The sequence below is a fragment of the Diadema antillarum genome, unplaced genomic scaffold (assembly GCF_040938485.1).
Source record: "Diadema antillarum isolate AM-2024a unplaced genomic scaffold, OU_Dant_1.0 seq00000696_RagTag, whole genome shotgun sequence".
Taxonomy (NCBI): domain Eukaryota; kingdom Metazoa; phylum Echinodermata; class Echinoidea; order Diadematoida; family Diadematidae; genus Diadema; species Diadema antillarum.
Window position 1 is genome coordinate 121,927 of NW_027271601.1, and position 20,129 is coordinate 142,055.

A 20,129-nucleotide genomic window follows, 5' to 3' on the forward strand; every position below is an offset into this window, starting at 1 on the left:
AAACTTCAAAATCGGTATGCAAGAATTGTTCTGAAAGCCAGTATACTAACGCCACATAAACAAGTGCTCTCCAAATTACAATGGCAATCTAATACATCAACGAGTTCAGTACCAGAGTTGCCAATGGGATGAGCCCACGTTATCTCAGACAATTAACTGCAGTAAGACACACACCATTTCATACACTACAAGCCCATAATTGTCCCTTGTTTATAAATGCCCCCAAAACAGATTATTTCAAGAACTCTTTTCATTATCAAGCTTCAAATACAAAAATGTGGAATGATTTGCCAAATTTATTCGAAATGCGCAGTCATTGTTTGTTTTCAAAAAATTATGCAGGGTACTCAGCATGATTGATAGGTTATGAAAGCATGCAAAGAGGTATACATGTATGGAAAATTTATTGAAATCAACTGAGAAGTATTGTGTGTTTATGTTATTTTGTGTTATATATCAGTAAGTTCATATTTTTTTGTATGAAGAAATGATAGTTAGGTCCGAAATTTGAAGATATTGTATATTAACAATTGTAAGGTGGGGGGGGGGTGGGGGCTAGGTGAAGTGGCAATACTTTTCTGATTGCCCTATTAAGCTGTTGTTAAGCTGTAATCTTAATAATGTTTGAGTTTGTTTGTATTTTTGTTTTTGAGTAGTGGTTGATTGTAGTACAAGTTATTTTATTGTTTGTACTTTGTTTTGATCTTTATGACATTCTTATCGTACATAATGTGAGCAGGGCCCCTTGGTAGAACAGTTAGCCAACTGAAAGGGCTACCCTGCTAAAAGAATATTGAAATAATTAAATCTGTCTATCCTGCTTCAAAGACACGAGCGCACCGGAACGCTTCTCGGTTTGTTTTTTGTTTGTTTGTTTGTTTGTTTGTTTGTTTGTTGTTGTTGTTGTTGGTTTTTTTTTTTTTTTGAGGGGGGACTTTTGGGGGGTCAAAATCTCGGCAAGGGCACATTAATGTGACGGTGTGAGATCCTCGGCGAGGGTGTGGGAGGGGGGCTATCCCCTTCCCACGGTAGTGACTTTTTCATGTTTTTGTAAAAGCAAAAGTCGCGTTTATAGGCATTTATAAGCATATTTCTATTGGGATTTAACATAATGAGAATAAATCAGTGCGAATTAACGACTATGATTATAACATACAGGGGGTACATTTTATGTGACAGTGTGAGATCCTCGGCGAGGGAGCGAAGCAACCGAGCGGGGGAGGGTGTTGGAGGGGGTAATCCCTCCCACGGTATGGACTTTTTGGAAAAACAAAACAAAAACAAACAAACAAACAAACAAAAACAAAAACAAACAAACAAAACAGAGTTCAACGTCTCGTTTATAGAGAATTTAAAAGCACATTTCTATGGAATTATACATAGTGGGAAAAATCACTGCGAAGGAATATGATTATAACATACGGGGCACATTAATGTGACGGTGTGAGATATACTCGGCGAGGGAGCGAAGCGACCGAGCAGGGGAAGGTGTGGGAGGGGGATACCCACGGCAGGGACTTTTTGTGAAAACAGAGTTCAACGTCTCGTTTTATAGTATATAAAAGCAAATTTCTCTGGAATTAAACATAGAGGGGAAACATCACTGCGAAGGACAATGATTATAACATATAGGGGTACAATATGTGACATTGTGAGATCCTCGACGAGGGAGCAAGGCGATCGGGGGGGGGGAGGATGTTGGAGGGGGATGCCTCCTTCCACGGTAGGACTTTTTGTAAAAACAGAGTTCAATGTATCGTTTGTAAGGCATGTAAAAGCAAATTTCTCCGGAATAAAACATAGTGAGAAAAATCACTGCGAAGGACTATAATACGGGGACACATTATATGACGGTGTGAGAGCCTCGGCGAGGAAGCAAAGCGAACGAGCAGGGGAGGGTGTGGGAGGGGGATACCACGGTAAGGACTTTTTGTAAAAACAGAATAAAAGTGGCGTTTATAGAGCATTTTAAAACAAATTTCTCGGGAAATAAAAAAAAAATATCACTGCGAAGGACTGATCATAACTTATGAAAAACTATTCATGTTACTGTAAGTACGGGCAGAGCAAGCGAAACGCTTTCACTTTCCCATTCGTCTGATATCAAGTAAGTCATTAAAAACTTAAACGTGATGAAACTGATGAACCATGAAAATCATTCTTATATTGCTAGAAAGCATAGAAGGAAAGGAAAATGAAATGTATACAGAAGGTATGTTTCAGGAAGCACACTGGAGGACGCGAGGCTTCCATCTATACGCTAAATTTACTCATAAGTATCTGTGTATATATCCTATAGTATATTATTAGTGTACTATAGTTTTCGAAAATTTCGCATTTTCAGGTATGAAATTGATCACTTTTAGAAAAGAAGAAAAGAAGAAAAGTGCATTTATTGTTTATTTTGGTCTTTAAATAATTGATCATTTATTCGTTACAGGGGGCACTTGGGTGCAACCCTCCCTCCCCCCCCCCCCCCCCCCCCCCCGCTTCCGGCGCCCTTGCTCCTAATCACGTGTCTCGAGCTGTACTGCATTGTGCGATTTATTTTTTTTTCTAGTTTGTTTGTTTAACTTTGAAATTTACTGAAAGAAAACAACCACTTCTGAGTTGAGGTGGACCTAACACATCAATAATACTGTCAACAAAGCCAATAACGTCCTTGCACTGGAAAGCCGCAATCATTTCATGAAATCCCCTGATGTCAAAGCCACATCTTATACAAAAGATGTGGTTCGACCAATATTATTGTAAAGTATGCTTGCTCGATCTGTTTTAGACCCACCTTCGAAGAACCTCATCCACAAAGTGGAAATAGTCCACAGAAGACTGAGCTGCAAGATTCACTCTGAATCGCTATTCCACAAAACCTTAGGTGTCACTAACCCTGCGAGAACTTGATTCAAGGACCACTCTGGAACAACGCAGAGAAAGTGACAGGCTAACCACGATATACAAAATCTTTCTCATCTTTAGGCACAGGACTTTAATATCAAACAGGTTACTAAGTTGAACAGAGCGACCCAATCCAGGGGCGGATCCAGGAATTCTGTAATGGGGGAGGGCACTACCCGGTGCCGCCCCCCCCCCCCCCATCCGCTATTGCAACCACAATACCTATATCACAGTCACATAGTAAGCGAGAATCGCCATTCGTTTTCTGAAAATAGTAATTCCCTGTCCTCCGAAATTGTTGCAGAGCCAGTCTGCAAGAATCTTCAGCTTATTGAGAGGAGGAGGAGGAGGAGGAGGAGGATAGAAGAAGGTGCAGAAGAAGAAGGAGAAACACTTTTTGGTCCCGGGGGCATATTTAATCAAGAATATGACACATTCACAAAATGACACAATACGTCAATAATCATAGGCAGAACAAAGACTATATGCCGGTACTCATAGGTAATCCTTGAAGGAGGGGTGATATTTGCGAGATACGAGTACATGTACTCCAGTATATTAGAAACCGCTCTTGCATGTACAATAAAATTTAGGATAAAATGCTTTATAAAATGGGTTCAAGAATGCACTGGTGTAGCCAGGGGGGGGGGGGGCGATGGGGGCGATCGCCCCCCCTAAGATTTGGACCGGGGATTTGGGAGGCGGAAAAAAAAATGCGTGTATACTGTATGCATGCACATGAAGCGGGTCTCCTTTGCAACCTTTCATCAAATAAGATATTTTTTTGAATATTTCACTCAAAGTGTGCACCAGATCGTTGAATTTCAATTCAAAATATGCAAAATCTCTCGTGCTTGGGAGGGGGATACCCCCTCCCAAACCCTCCCCCTCTGTGCCTCTTTCCCTAGCTTAGTACACTTTTTAGATTTACAAAAAATTATGAATAATTCTGAGTGCACAAGACTTATCACTTATATTCCGAAAACTCAAGGTTCCCTCATGTATAAGGGGAATTTCCCCTTTTAATCGACCCTTTCCTCCCTCAGTCCCCCCATCAGTTTTGTGTGTGTGTGTGTGTGTGTGTGTGATTTTCCAAATGTTGATTTCATCAAATGTGCGTAGACGAGATATCTCAATTTCAACCTTAAAAAGGCAAAAGCTCAATCGGAAGGGAAGGGTGGGGATAACACTCGCCCATGCCTTCTCCCTGCTCGCCCACCCCTTCCGCCATGCATAGAAGTAGACTGTGGCATACCTAGATCGCTTTATTTCAATTCTAAAAACGCAAAAGCTCCGCGAGCGGGAGGAGGAATCCCCCATTCCCCTAAGCTCTACCTCACTAGACTTTATACATACAGTGTACACACAGATGGTGCACATTCGGAATAAGAGCTAAATTCCGTGATTTTATCACTTCGATGAAAAAGTATTGCACCAAAAATTTGCAACAGATCGCTGAATTTCAGGTCTGAAAATGCAAAATTACCTTCGTGTGGGAGGGGATATTCCCCTATCTACACCCTCGTGTGCATGCTTTTTCTGTTTGACTGCTGAACAGACAGTGTTCATGATATTCAGTGTAAGAATTAATACAAGAAGATTATTTAAATGATACCATTTTATAGGCAAATTGTTCAATAATAATCTACATTAAAATATACTGCAACTTTAAACAAGTGGGACTGTTTCAACTCGTTAAAACACGCAAAAACATGCATCAAATTCCACCATTTGCAACATCAAAATGCAAAAAGTTCTCACCGTGGGAGGGGGGACACCCCCTCCCACACCCTCCCCTCCCCCTTCGCTCTCTCCGCTCTCTCGGGTTCAGTCGCGTTCATGATATTCAGTGAAAAGGATTAATACAAGAAGCGTATTTAAATGATAGCATTTTATAGGCAAATTGTTCAATGATAATCTACATCAAATTATACTGCTACCTTAACCAAGTGGGACTGTTTCACGTCGATAAAACGCGCAAAAACATGCATCAAATTGCACCATTTGCAACATCAAAATGCAAAAAGTTCTCACCGTGGGAGGGGGTACACCCCCTCCCCTCCCCCCTCGCTCGCTCCGCTCGCTCGGGTTCAGTCGCGTTCATGATATTCAGTGAAAAGAATTAATACAAGAAGTGTATTTAAATTATACCATTAAATAGGCAACTTGTTCAATGATAATCTACATCAAAATATACTGCAACCTTAAACAAGTGGGACTGTTTCAACTCGTTAAAACAGGCAAAAAAATGCATCAAATTGCACCATTTGCAACATCAAAATGCAAAAAGTTCTCACCGTGGGAGGGGGGACATCCCCTCCCACACCCTCCCTCCCCCTTCACTCGCTCCGCTCGCTCGGGTTCAGTCGCGTTCATGATATTCAGTGAAAAGAATTTATACAAAAAGTGTATTTAACTTATACCATTTTATAGGCAAATTGTTCAATAATAATCCACACTAAAATATACTGCTACCTTAAACAAGTGGGACTGTTTCACGTCGATAAAACGCGCAAAAACATGCATCTAATTGCACCATTTGCAACATCAAAATGCAAAAAGTTCTTACCGTGGGAGGGGGACACCCCCTCCCACACCCTCCCATCCCCCTCGCTCGCTCCGCTCGCTCGGGTTCAGTCGCGTTCATGATATTCAGTGAAAAGAATTAATACAAGAAGTGTATTTAAATTATACCATATTATAAGCAAATTGTTCAATGATACTGTAATCTACATCAAAATATGCTGCAAGCTTAAGCAAGTGGGACTGTTTCACGTCGATAAAACGCGCAAAAACATGCATCAAATTGCACCATTTACAACATCAAAATGCAAAAAGTTCTTACCATGAGGGGGGGACACCCCCTCCCACACCCTCCCCCCCCCCCCCCCCCCCCCCCCCCTCGCTCGCTCCACTCGCTCGGGCTCGGTCGCTTCGCTCGGGTTCAGTCGCGTTCATGATATTCAGTGAAAAGAAGTAATACAAAAAGTGTATTTAAATTATACCATATTATAGGCAAATTATTCAATGATAATCTACATCAAACTTTACTGCAGCCTTAAACAAGTGGGACTGTTTCACGTCGATAAAACGCGCAAAAACATGCATCAAATTGCACCATTTACAACATCAAAATGCAAAAAAGTTCTTACCGTGGGAGGGGGAAAACCCCCCTCCCACACCCTCCCCCCCTCGCTCGCTCCGCTCGCTCGGGCTCGGTCGCTTCGCTCCCTCGCAGACTAACCGCCCCCCCTAAGATCAAATCCTGGCTACGCCGTTGCAAGAATGTAGCCAATAGGAAGCGCTGAAATGAGACACACCTCCTTCCTTTACTTCAGTACAATTGCACTGCCTGTAATCCTATGGTAGATTGCCGATCGTCTGTGCGCGCGGCGGGCGGCTCCTTTGATGAATTGCATGCATACGCGCTGTCAATCCTGTAAACAACTTCTAGTTCGGGCTGCCGGCCGGCGTGTTTTTTTTAGACGGCACAGATTGGGGAAACTAAAAATCTATCGGGGACCCTATCCCTAAACCTAAACCTAACCCTAATCCTAATCCTAACCCTAACCATCAAACCCTAACCCTAACCCTAACCCTAACCCTAACCCTAACCCAAACCCTAACCCTAACCCTAACCATAACCATAACCAAAAACCCTAACCCAACGTTTTTCCCATAGGTTTAACACGCGCCATGCCCCAATCTGTGCCGTCTTTAAAAAAAACGCTGCCGGCCGGCCGGCCTGTCTTCCCTTGTGCATAACATGTGTGGCGTACGTACGTATACTCTACTATACGTACACTTTGTACAGTACAGTAGACCAAGCGCTATGGGACCGGACGCGTACATGGAGTCACTTTGAAGAGCAAATCCAACGATTTAGCAGGTTAATTCTCACGCCGTTTTCAGAGTATGTTGTCTAGTAGGCCTATATGAGGAGTCTATATCAAGTCTTTAAGGTAAAGGGTGCATATTCTATGTAAAATAAGTAAGTTTTCATGCGGGAACTTAAGTGTCCGGAAACCCAACCCCCCATTATACTTATACTGTATGTGCGGGACTTCCGCGAGTGCGACGTGCGTAAATGTTTGGGACGAACATCTTCGGACGTCTTGACCCACAAAGGTACGTGAAAAACGCTGAAAAATGATGTTAGTTTTCGAATTTTCGACCCATTTTATAAAACAAATGATGCACAGGATTATTTCGTGGCGTCTACACTAACACACTCTATCCTGTGCATCATTAGTATATTATTAAAGGACAAGTTCACCTTCATAAACATAAGGATTGAGAGAATGTAGCAATATTAGTAGAACACATCATTGAAAGTTTGAGGAAAATCAGACAATCCGTTCAAAAGTTATGAATTTTTAAAGTTTTTGTGCAGTACCCGCTGGATGAGAAGACTACTGCAGTGTATGAATAACTTAGATGTCACATGCGTACAACAATATAAGGAAAATATAAAGAGAATTTCACAAAATTCCATCTTTTGAAAAAAGTACACATTCCCCTGACTCGTTACCGACAAATGTTATTGGTAATATTATTCCCCCTGCCTTTAGAAAGAGGCAAGTCAAGTGCACTTTTATTATGCCAAAAAAGTGAAAATATGTTGAATTTTCTTTTACATTTTCTTTATAGGCCTACTGTTGTACGCATATGACTCACAAGCTGTAGTAGTCTCTTCATCCAGCGGTTCCAACACAAAAATTTAAAAAATTCATAACTTTTGCATCGATTGTGCAATTTTCCTCAAACTTTCACTGATGTGTTCTACTAATATTGTTGCATTTTCTCAATCCTTATGTTTATGAAGGTGAACTTGTCCTTTAAATTAGGCTCGCTTGCCCTCACGCACGGACCGTAACACGTACGCGTTCATAGGTTCCGGTATACAGTAGTCCAATAAGTCCTACGCATACTATACGGCTCTGCGCATGTGGCGCGTACGCGTACGTACGTAGACTCATTCACCATGACGACACCTAACAACCAGCGCAGCCAGCTGTCTGTATACGTAGTGCACTAGTGATGTACGGCTTGTCGTCGGAATTCGAGTGGAGTGTGGTCTGAATGTTACAGCAACTTTCGTCGTTCAGGATTGCTGAACTATCATTTGATTTGGTAGACAGATTGTGTTCCATCATTTCCAGCACTTCGTCAAAAAGACAAAGATAATATCATGGAATCGGAAGGGCTGCATCTCAATGTCAGTTACATTGGATCGTGTGGAACCGTGTTGAGCGCCGAGCAGAGCGCCGCACTGCAAACATCCTTGGTGATCCTGCAGAACAACTATAAATTCAATAGAGTTTTCTTCTGGGGAAAGGTAACAGGCATCAAGGGAGATTATTTTATTGCACAAGGATGCGGTAATGATGAAATGGTTGACAGGAAGACCCTGTACAGGTAATTATGTGTTTATTTTGAGTAATTTGCCAGATTTATAAGGACAAGGTCAGAACTCTCCTCGGTCCCATGTGGCTACTCTCGTGTAGGGCCTATACAGGGTTGTAGCTATTAGACCTATTGATATGTGGATTCTTCTTCTTCTGATTAAGTCTGCCTCCTTCAATAGACTGAAGATTCTTGCAGACTGGGTTCTTGCAGACTGATAATATAATTCTTACAAAACAGAAAACAGAGTTCAACGTCAACGTCTGACGTTCAACGTCAGAGTTCAACGTTTAATTGATTTAGTTTCTAGTGTATTTAGTGTTCTTTTTGACGAAGTGCTTTGTCTTTTTGACGAAGTGCTTGGATTCTTGCAGACTGGATTGTGTAGCATTGGGCACTACCTAACCTAACTGCGACCAGCAGCCCCATACGCATAGCGTAATGGGGCTGCGGACTGTAGCATTCAGGATTGTGACTAGGTAGTATTGCGCCCAAATATAAACTTTGAATCGAAAAATTTATTGAATTTGAAGACTTACCAGTGTACAATTTACAATAGGGTTCGTGCAACGTTTGGTTCTGTCAATAGTTCCTTTCTGTTTGAATTGATGACTTAATGTGACTCGGTCGAGAGAAACCTGGGAGAGCCACACTGAATTGACGGCCAGCGCATGCGCACAAATTTCTAATCCATTGTCTGACTGGATAAGATGTCTGTGTGCGCATGCGCTGGCCGTCAATTCAGTGTAGCATTCCCAGGTTTCTCTCGACCGAGTCACATTAAGTCATCAATTCGAACAGAAAGGGACTAGTGACAGAACCAAACGTTGCACGAACCCTGTTGTCAATACTTCAACTTCACTGGTAAGTCTTCAAATTGAATAAATTTTTCGATTTAAAGATATTTGGGCGCGATACTACCTAGTCATGATCCTGAATGCTACAGTCCGCAGCCCCATTACGCTATGCGTATGGGGGGCTGCTGGTTGCAGTTAGGCACTACCTAATTGCGACCAGCCCCAACGCGCAGCGTTTGGGCTGCGCACTGTAGCATACATGATCATGACAGACGCAGTATAGCGGCTAAAAATCAATATGAAATCGAAAAAATTCTGTAATATGAAGACTTACAGGTGAAGTTGTAATGTTGACGATAGACTGCGTTCAACTTTTGGTTCTGCCAATAGTCCCTTTCTGTTCGAATTGATGAGTTAATGTGACTCGGTCGAGAGGAACTTGGGAGAACGACATCTTATACAGTCAATGGATTTGAAATTTGTGCGCATGCGCTGGCCGTCGATTCAGTGTAGCTTTATGGCAATTACGGCCTTCTTACTGTTGGCAAACACTCTCGCTGTATATTGTGTTGCTCTCTGGGTGAGTTAAAAAGAAGCGATCCCATGCCAGCCGTGGGGGCCTTGTCAGAAGACTAAAAGCATTGCGACTCCGCCAGCTCATGAATATTCACGAGTAGGTCCTTACAAGGAGGAGCGACTCAATATTTTGAGAAACACGTACGATGCAAAGCCGGGCACAACGAAGAAGGGGAAGAAAATAATTTTAAAAAAGAAAGAAACAACTTATTGTCGTCGAGGAATAATGAAAATGAAAATGAAAATGAATAAATGGATGGAAGTTAATAACTCAAACACTGGAAAAAAAAATAGAAAAAGAAATTTAAAAAAGGGAGGGGAACACACACACACAATTTTTAATTGTGTTCACCATGACCTGCTCTTGTTCTCTTTTGAATTTCATTTCAAACTCCCTCTCCACCTCCTGATCCTGCATAGCTGTTGCAATATCCATGCTGAATTGTATGATGGATTATTTGCCTTGCGATAAACGAGTCCGTAGTTCAATGTACTACGTGTATAAGGGTTTCATTCATTTGCCATTCAACGCGCCGCTAGACTGTTTGATGTCACTGCACTTTACTCAACTTCTGTGGGGTGACGTCACTTATGCATATTTATACGCACATGCGCAGTTTGCTGCATACTGATTTCGAAAATGGCGGATGGGACGGGGAGCTAGGAGATTGACCTGTAAAGAAAAATGTTTTCAAGATCATTGGACCAGTGTACGAACAACAACAAGTGATCGAATGGTAGAAATTAGATAAGAAACTTATGTATAGTACAAAAGTAAGCTTTTTTCTAGTGATATTCGTAACTTACAGAGCCGCGAAAATCTGTGACAGACTGTGTATCTTTTTCAAGCTTACCAATATAGCACTCTATTGACTAAGGACGCTCCCACAGTATAACTGTGTACAAGGAGCGTCCCAGGGTTAGGCACTACCATGCTGAGAACACATAGTCTAGCTAGCATAGGTACACGTATAATATGTAATCAATAGAACCACTCCTATGATTGAAAATGTATTCTTATTCGAGAAATTGTTAAATTTACTGTTTTTGATTGATATTTTCCACAGTCTTGATTGTGTCACATGGGGACTTCTACCACAAGCTACTCAAGCAATCAGGGACCAGTGCTCGGTCGTAAAAGGTCGATTCATTGGAGATCCTTCACACGAGTATGAACACATTGAGATCCAGAAGCTTGGGGAAGGAGAGGAAGCAACCGAAGAAGAAAACACGGTAAGTCCATGGAATTCCTTGCAGTTCATTTTTTGTGTCTCTTATCCAGAATCAGTGCATGTTCTGTTGTAAAGAAATGAATTTTAAAGCCAAGGCAGATGGCTTGATAATGAAATATTTTGACATGTATTCTATGATTTGAAAAAAAAAAAAACTGCACAGAAATCATATGCACATCAGCAATTTGCAGTGTATGAATATGTTATAGTATTTTTGTTTTGCCATACAATGTAATACACAAGTTTTTCAAAACTAGTCTTTTTGAAAATGATTCTCAAGTCTTGATTCTACCATATCTAATGCATAAATATTGTTATTTATTGGATTGAGCAGAGATTATAAGTGTGAAAACATAAATAACTCGTATGACACTGAAACAGTCTATGCAAAGCGTAGATGTAAAACTGCTGCTCCCATTTGAAAAGAAAAAGGTATGAATGAGCAATATGAGCAATGATCTGTTCATAAATTTTTGGTAGACAAACTGAAAAATAAACTCTCCGTGATATCCTAGACTTCAATTGAAAATAGAAAGGATCGTTGATACTCATTATTGTGGACAAGTAATGTAAGAATAAGATCCACTGTATTAGGCCTGATGTGTGAAATGCTGTATTTTACCATATAACAAACAAGAGCTGGTCCTATTTTCCATCCAACAGATCATGATCAAAGAAGAAGATCGACTTGCTGCAGTTATTGCAAAGATTGATGAAGAAGTAGCCATCGTGCCCCGTGGTGCATACGTTAAGACACCTCATGGAGTTGTTCTGAAAAATCGCAGCTTTGAAGGTATTATGAGCCTGTCATTATCCCTGCACATTTGTTTGCTTCCAGAGGTTATAGCCTTGTGGTATGACATTATTAGATAAGTACCAGTACTTGTTAGCTGTCCAATATTTCAAGGTACAGTCTGACCTCTTCTATCCGGACATGTCGGGACCAGCGTTCACCCGAATAAGGGATTTGGCCAGATATAGGAGACTCAATGTTTAACACACGTAGCTGTCTACCCAATCATAGCTACATGTATCATTTTTTTGTGAACATGTCACGTCCTTGTTACCCAGTCAGCTTCTGAATTCTCTGGTAATTTGCTCTATGAACAATCACCTGTACTGTGCCCTGATTTAATAAAAAGTTTCCTGTCCATGTTCTTGCGGTGATAAGGAGGGAGTGGATGTCTGAATGCATGTTATTTAGAAGATGAAAATTTTATATGAATGCATGTTAATTATGTTGGGAATAATAATTCATATGTTTGTGCATGAATTTTGTTTGTGATCGAAATCCCCCTTTTCCCCGTAATTATTAGATTGCAAAAAAATCACACCGAGATCACATTTCGATAATAGAGAAATCCAGATAAAGGGAGGCTGGATAGGAGAGGTCAGACTGTAGTAATATGTTAAGACAAACAAGCCAAAAAACAAAAAAAAAAAATCACATCTTTCTGCAACCATACAAAACTGACTTTCACAAAGGAAAACTAGATTTGGAAATTTGTCAATACTGATAAATTAGGTGATCCGATATATCTGTAAATAAATGTTCTGAGCCCTGACTAGATTCATATGGCCAAGATCAAATCAGGTCATGAAGTTGGTATTTCAAGAAATGATTCCTGTAACATGGTCTATAAGTGTGCAGAAAAAGGGAGTTATAAGACTTACAAAATGAAGTACTATGAACTTTGATCATAATTTCCACGGTCAAGATGGCATCTGAGCAAAAAGTCTTTATCTTATGAAATGATTCATGTCACGTTACCCAACCAGGATGAAGTATATCTGACCTTTGACCCTCATGTACAATACCAGCATAATTTTGATGAAGCAGCTGTTATTTCATGTTACAACTGATTTGATGTCTTTATTCAAACTCTAGAATATCATAATTCGAGATCTTTCAGTCCCAAGTGATCAAGTATAAAGGGCTTCTTGAGACAAGGAAGAATGATAGCCTAATAGTAGGGCCAGCACAATCAGGGGGCCCGCTTTTTTGCATAATGCATATTCTATTAGGATCTTACCACTTGCCCCCCCCCCCCCCCCCCCAACTCTTTTGGCAGAAAATAGCGGGTTTGACTTTTTTTGTTTATCTTTGCTTGTCACTTGTCAGCAACAGATGTTGTTAAAGGGGTGGCACCAAAAACTGAAGTTTGTCAGCCGATTTTGGTAGGGAAATGGTATCCAAAAGTGTGTTAACTTTTTTGATGCTGTTTTTATGCATCTTCCACAAAGTGTCACCAGAGGCAGTATGTTTTCAGGTTGTCCATCCCTCGGGGATCCGTCTCTCCTTCCATCCATCCTTCCGTCTGTCTGTCCTTCTGCAATCAATTTTGTGGACAGCATTGAGGTATCCAAATGAAACTTGGCATGTATATATATATGAGTGGGCAAAGTTGCGCCTATCAACTTTTGGGTGCACATGCTCAAGGTCACAGGTCAATGTCAAATTGCAAAATTTCATTATTTTCCTCATATATCTATGCAGTGCCTGAAGGAGGGTATTTTCTTGAAACTTAGTGTATGCATGTACATGTACTACCAAATAAAGATTCTCTAGACAGAATTTTGGGTCATGAGGTCGAAGGTCAAGTGAAAGTTTTTTAATTTCTTTTTTTTTCCTCTAATAGTTCACGGTATCTTCTTGGAACCAAATATGCATGGACTGATTTGCAGTGACTATCTAAGAAATTTTGGGGTCATGTTGTCAATGGTCAAGGTTGACTCCTCAAAATTTCACTTTTCCCTCACACTTATGCAATACCTGCAGGATTTTTCTTGAAACTTAGTGTATACATGCATGTGGTACACAATAAAGATTCTCTTGGAAGTTTTTGTCAAAAAGGTCAAAGGTCAAAAGATCAAAGGTCATGTGAAAGTGCTAAATTTCACTTCTATCTAGGAAGTGGCTCCAAGTATCGTCATGAGACTTATATGCATATTCTGCCTGACAGTGATTCTCTTAGAAATTTTAGGGTCACAGGATGAAAGGTCAAGGGTCAAAGGCCAGGTTAAAGTGATAACAATTTACTATTTGATACTGAAATTACACTTTTTCTCCATACCTTGAAAATTACTCAGTGCATATAAGAGGGTCAAAAGTCAAGTAAACATTTTCAAATCCCCATATACATTGTACTGTGCATGTGTCGTAGAAAATACAGCCATTCATCTAATTAAACCTACAATATGTAGTTCAAGGAAAGTAAACATTCAACACATTTGTGACAAATACATATATGTATGTCATTTTAATATTTTGCCAGTTATGTTAAACTGTCATCACACTATGTCAAGACATACTATAGGCCTATTAAGGAGAATCATTCATTATGGTGGAGGCATACATTTGTATGTTTTGTGTGTTTTTGTTGTTGTCGTTGCTGTTGTTGTTGAATTGCTTGTGGTTGATTAACCCCGGAAGTGGCACCTGAAAAATACTAAGCCTTTTTTTTCCTTTAGCTTTATAATTAGCTTATCAGTATTTTACTTTGCTGATCTTCCTCCCAAAGGTCTTTCTGTGGCAGAGTCTGGCAAACTTCATAACTATTTTCATTTCCGGGAACCAGTCAGACTGAATGAGAAGACTCTCCTTGAGAAGGCTGATCTTGACAAATCAACAGATTTTCTTGATCCCATCCATGAGGACATCCCAAGAGGTTAGAAAGAGTGTACTGACAACCCCCAAGCTCATAAAAATATGAGAATAATGTGGACAATTGTTTGTCCTGAACAGTGATAGGGGTTTTCTTAAGGAAAATACTGAAGTTAGCTGTGATATATTCCATTTCAAGTATGCATTTCATAGATGCAGCTGGGCAATTCCGCAGTTAGTAACGTTACATTTTAACAAATTGAGATATTTGTTTTTACTACTAAATTACAATTTATTCATTTTAAGTCAGAATCATGTTAAAACATGTTCATCCTTCCCAGGTCTATGATATAGAAAAGAATGAATACAATCCAAGAAATATTAGAATTGCTATGGCAACTTAAAGGGCTGGTTAGTAACGTTACGAAAAAAGGACATGACAAAAAAATCAATGTCTTGTAACAAAAAGTGTGCAAAAATTCAAGTTACTTCAAACAAAGTGTTGCATTAATTTCAATTATTGCATCATGACAGATGTTCACACAATGTTTTTTAGCAGTTCGACCAATAATTTCTTAGCTAGACCCCCAAAAGCATGGTTAGTAACGTTATATTTGTCCGGAGTAATTCCGCAGGTCATTTCACCCTTTTGTAATTGACAAAATGTCACATGACTTCTGAAGTATTTAAATGTATTCATCTTTTACCCTTTAGCAAAACTTTGAGGAAAAAATTTCAAAGGAACCCACTGTAATTTGCATTTAAGTGAATTTCAGCGTCCCCAGTCCCACATGTATATTTTAAATGATGGTTTTAGATCTCGCAAAATCAATAAATACGAAAAATAAAATCTACTGAATTTGAAAGACCTTAATGATAGGTGAACATCCATGGCATAAGTTGATACCTAGATTAAAGAGAAAGATAGAGAGGCACATTTCTTTTATCCATGTCATGTCCACCTAACTGCGGAATTGCCCAGCTGAATATAATAAGTAGCAAAAGTAAACAATTTGATACCTGTATATATACCCATTGCTGTATTCAGCTGTATCTGGTAAGATCTGACTTCCCATTTTGGCAATATTAAGGTACTTGATTTGAAGTTTAATTGCTTGTCATGTATCATATGTAGGAATTTATATAATTTGAAATTGTGCTTTTATTACGTCAAGCAGTTATATTTCGCCTATCATTCAAACAAACACTTGTCTCTTCAAAGATATCTTGCAGTATTTTCAAAGATACATATTGCTGACTGATGGGATAGAATACTCATCGACATGATTATCTAGCACAACTATGTTACTTTGAAATACACAGTTTTGCCACTTTACTGTTACAAGATCCCAATCTTCTGCCACTAGGATTGCATTTTTACTATTAAGTGGTAGAACAAGATGGATTGTGCTTTTAAAGTTCAGTACACATGGTATGTAACTGGGAAGATATTGTTGTGACAGACCATTAAAATCCCATAGATATTTTTAGTGCAGCCCAAGTGGTATGCTAATACAATACTCTCCGTGTAATCGGGTATCGCTTAAATGAGTACTCCGTTTAATTGGGTAGTAATGTCAAAATCAGTTCCAATGCACATTTAAATTACCTGATAATCGGGTTGCCTCTCCGCATAAATGGGTAAACAATTTTCTTCTTATATAATTTCGACCCACATTTTATCGCAGATGAAACATATTAAGAAATTATTAATGTCAAATTTTCCACGGCTAATCGCATTCAGCTCTGCTTGATTTGCAAAGAAGACCGATCATTTGGGGAGTGATTAAACATGAAAACACATAGGCCTACCAGTTCTGATTTGCCACACTTCAACGAACATTACACATGTAGCTGGCACTCACAACTGCATAGACAGACAGGAGTTGAATGCACTTGCACTCCTTCCTTGCTCCTCAACAGCATCCACAATAAGAGAAGTTTGCAACGAAAATCAGGCTGTGTACCAGCTCCATGATTTTACTTTTCCCCCGTTACTTCCCGAAAAGTAACCCAACGTTCTACATAAGACTAGTGCACACAAAGAGACGTGTTCATTTCAGAAAACGCCTGCGTGTTAGAGAGAAGTCTATAGTCAAACGACAAAGTTTTCTGAAGACATATTTTTCCATAAAAAGAGTGTAAATTATTGCTCGTGACTGACCAAGTGTAAGGTGTGTATAATGTGCCGCGCAAGGAGGGTGTTAATGTAGGTGTTTGGTGCAGTGTACAATGCATAATATTATATACATACACATTATGTGTGTAAATTGTGAATAGGACATGTTCTTCTGTTAATCGGGTACTCTGTTTAATCGGGTAAGAAACGCTCTGCCCAAGCCTACCCGATTATGCGGAGAGTACTGTACTATGTAACTGGAAATAAGTCGGCCACACAAGCTATCTTAATGGAGGAATGTTACCCCCCCCCCCCACAATTCCATGGCCCTGCATGTACATGGTGTAGCTTTACTTTGCATACATTTTCCAGGAGAGACAATGTACATTTACAACGTAGTTTTGCCTCCCAACTGATGTCATTTTCCCCCCAAATACAGTAGATGACAGCTTGACTTGATTTTACAATGGCTAAGTCATTGCTCACAATTTGGACACATAAGTTATGGTGTTTTATCAAACATCATTGGCCAAAAAAAAAAAAAGAGAGTAATATTTATAGATGTCATTTCTGACAGGTCATGGATGTCAAATTAAAGTGCTTTGAATACTCAATATTTTAGCAGTGAGGAAATTTCATCCATAGTAATTGTCCATTTAATTTAACTGGAAACCAAAACTTCATCATGTTTATAAAGGGCCAGTCCAATCCAGTTGTGTTATTTGATAGCTTGAACTAAGGTATTGTATATTATGCTAGCTCTTTTTCAAAGATAAAGGCTGAATTAAAATTGGGGAATAGTTGCCCTCTGTATCCATGCAAATTTCAAGTTCTGGGAAAGGACAGAGTCGCACTATTCATGGTGTATTTTGGTTTATTGGTACATGTATAGAGTTAAATTTGTGTGCAAGTGTTGTTCGTTACAAAGTAATGTTCACATGCACCTCACAGGTGCCTTCATGCATTTGACTTTTGCTGGCATCAAAAAATTAAGCTGACTTAAAGGCATAATTTACCATTTGCAGATGAAACAAAAACCCAGCATTGGCGCTTTAAAATAGTTCTAAAATGTGAGTTAGGGATAGAAACAATCACTGTAAAAATTTGAATCTGTATAAGCAATGTTAAGTGCTGTTAATAGATACACAAAATGTGAACAATAGTTATAATTAAAATGTTTCCAGACTAAACCATGTACAGTTACGCTTTATTGAGAAAAACACTGATATCTCCTTATATTTTAGGCTTTATTGCAAAAATGATATATGGTAGGATGTTTTGTGATACAACTGGCCTACACATATGCATCAAATGTGATATCTTGAACATTTTTGAAATCACTGCTCCCAAAGGTAAACTGGACCTTTAAGCTTGTTCATTTGCTGTCTTTCTTTTTTATACCCCCGCCAAACGAAGTTTGAAGGGGGTATATAGGAATCAGCGGACGGTCGGTCGGGCGGTCGGTCGGGCGGTCGGGCGGTCGGTCGGGCGGTCGGTCCGTTGCAAATCTTGCGTCGCGAACTACTTCCTCAGTTTTCAACCGATTCCCATAAAACTTGGCACAGATGTGTGCCTTGGGTTGTAGATGTGCAAGACGTATTTTTTGACAGTACCCAAAAGTACGTTGCCATGGTAACGGCATATTATGGGCAAAAATGGGTACAAATCTTGCGTCGCGAACTCCTCCCACAGTTTTTGATCAATTTTTATGAAATTAGGTACAGATTTTCATCTGAATATGTTAATGTGCAAGACACATATTTCCGCAGTGGCAAAAAGTGCGTTGCCATGGTAACGGCATGTTATTGGTAAAATATAGGGCAAAATGCTTCATGGCAAAACTGCTTCATCAGTGTTCTTCCAATTCTCATGGAATTCATATTGAATGTTTGTCTTAGGATATAGGTCAGCATGACACATTTCTTGACAGTGACAAAAAGTATCTTGCCATGGTAACAGCTCACATATTATGAGCCAAAATGATGGAAAATTTTGTGTTGCAAACTACTTCCTCAGTTTTTGCCCAATTTCCATGAAACTTGGTACAGACGTATGCCTTTGGTTGTAGATGTGCAAGACGCATTTTTCGACAGTACCCGAAAGTACGTTGCCATGGTAACGGCATATTAATGGCAGAAGATCAAGGAAAGATCTTGCGGATTTAACTACTTCCTCAGTTTTTTGACCAAAGCTTATCAAATGTTGTTTTGACCAAAGCTTATGAAATGTTGTTTGACGGGGGTATAACCAGTCGCTGTAGCGACATTTCTAGTTTCTTTTTGGTCTGTTTTTGGGGTCTTTTTTTTTTTTTTTTTTTTTTTTTTTTTTTTGTAATGACAATCTGTTTTCATTTTTCATCATCTTCCAGGATCCTGGTCTTTGGATTTTGTCCGTGGCAGTGGATTGGTGACCATTCGAAGCCTTTTATGGCCTGGCCTGAACTTCTATCATGTTCCACAGACACGCAAGTTTGGCTACATCTATGTTGGCACGGGAGAGCAAAACAAAGACCTGCCGTTCATGTTGTAGTTGTGCATTGTTCAGGTTTCACCACCGCAGAATTACTTGACACTCCATATCCAGCGGTTTTGCAGTAAAAGACATAAAAGAGATGTGAATGAATGAACTGTTGTATACTGGAGGATTATATACTTTGTGATAGGTTTAATTCATTTGTCACCCCATGACAGCAACAAAATGAGGTCCTGCTGTCACTTGTTGTAAGAACATTTTTTTTCTTTTTTTTTATTTGTAAGTCAATACTGATAAAATGCCCCTCAGCAAAGAACATATATGTATACATGTTCAATGATAAATACATGCCTTGTTTTGTTTTGTTTATTGGCATCACCATCCCAATATCAAGCATGACATTAGCTGGAAAGAAGGACTGTTTGAAGAAATGCTGTAACTTACTTTCACAAAAGTGCATCATAAAGTACATTTTTAGTCTCTTATACAGGTCTGGCATCTCTTGTGATGTGTGAAAGTATTTTGTATATATACATATATATATTTATATATACATGTGTATATTATATATACACGTATATGCTTGTACGCTGTACAAACATACTCGGACATAGCAAAAAAAAAATAAATAAATAAAACCTTAGCGTTTGCACATACAGTTTACATTGAACTCGCGACAGAAGGAATATCAAATAATGAACACTTATTACCATTCTGCCATCATAAAACTTTTAGTTATTACATGGTACGACTTCCTATATAATTTGCCATTTATTTATTCTACTGTTCATCCTTATTTCATAAAGCTTGGCACAAGGATTATGGTTGAGCAATCAACTAATTACAAGTGTAGGAAATACCTGTGGTATCTAATGAAGGTTGGGTTTTAAGTGTCAATGTCTAATCCTAAAATGTCACTTTTGCATGATTTCATCAACTTTAATATTGGAAATGTGGAGTAACACAACCAGGTAGTAAGGAGAATTCAGTCATCTTTACAGAACGTTATGGGGTCAGGGTGATGATCA

General features: G+C 39.4%; 1 protein-coding gene across 1 annotated transcript; it reads left to right on the forward strand.

Annotated features, from left to right (window-relative positions):
* The first annotated feature begins 8,086 nt into the window (after positions 1-8,086).
* LOC139737582 (radial spoke head protein 9 homolog) lies at positions 8,087-19,158 on the forward strand. The gene is made up of 5 exons (XM_071648264.1): positions 8,087-8,313; positions 10,742-10,907; positions 11,570-11,699; positions 14,428-14,574; positions 18,998-19,158. The coding sequence occupies exons 1-5, from the start codon at positions 8,087-8,089 to the stop codon at positions 19,156-19,158; spliced, it is 831 nt and encodes a 276-aa protein (XP_071504365.1).
* The last annotated feature ends 971 nt before the right edge of the window (positions 19,159-20,129 follow it).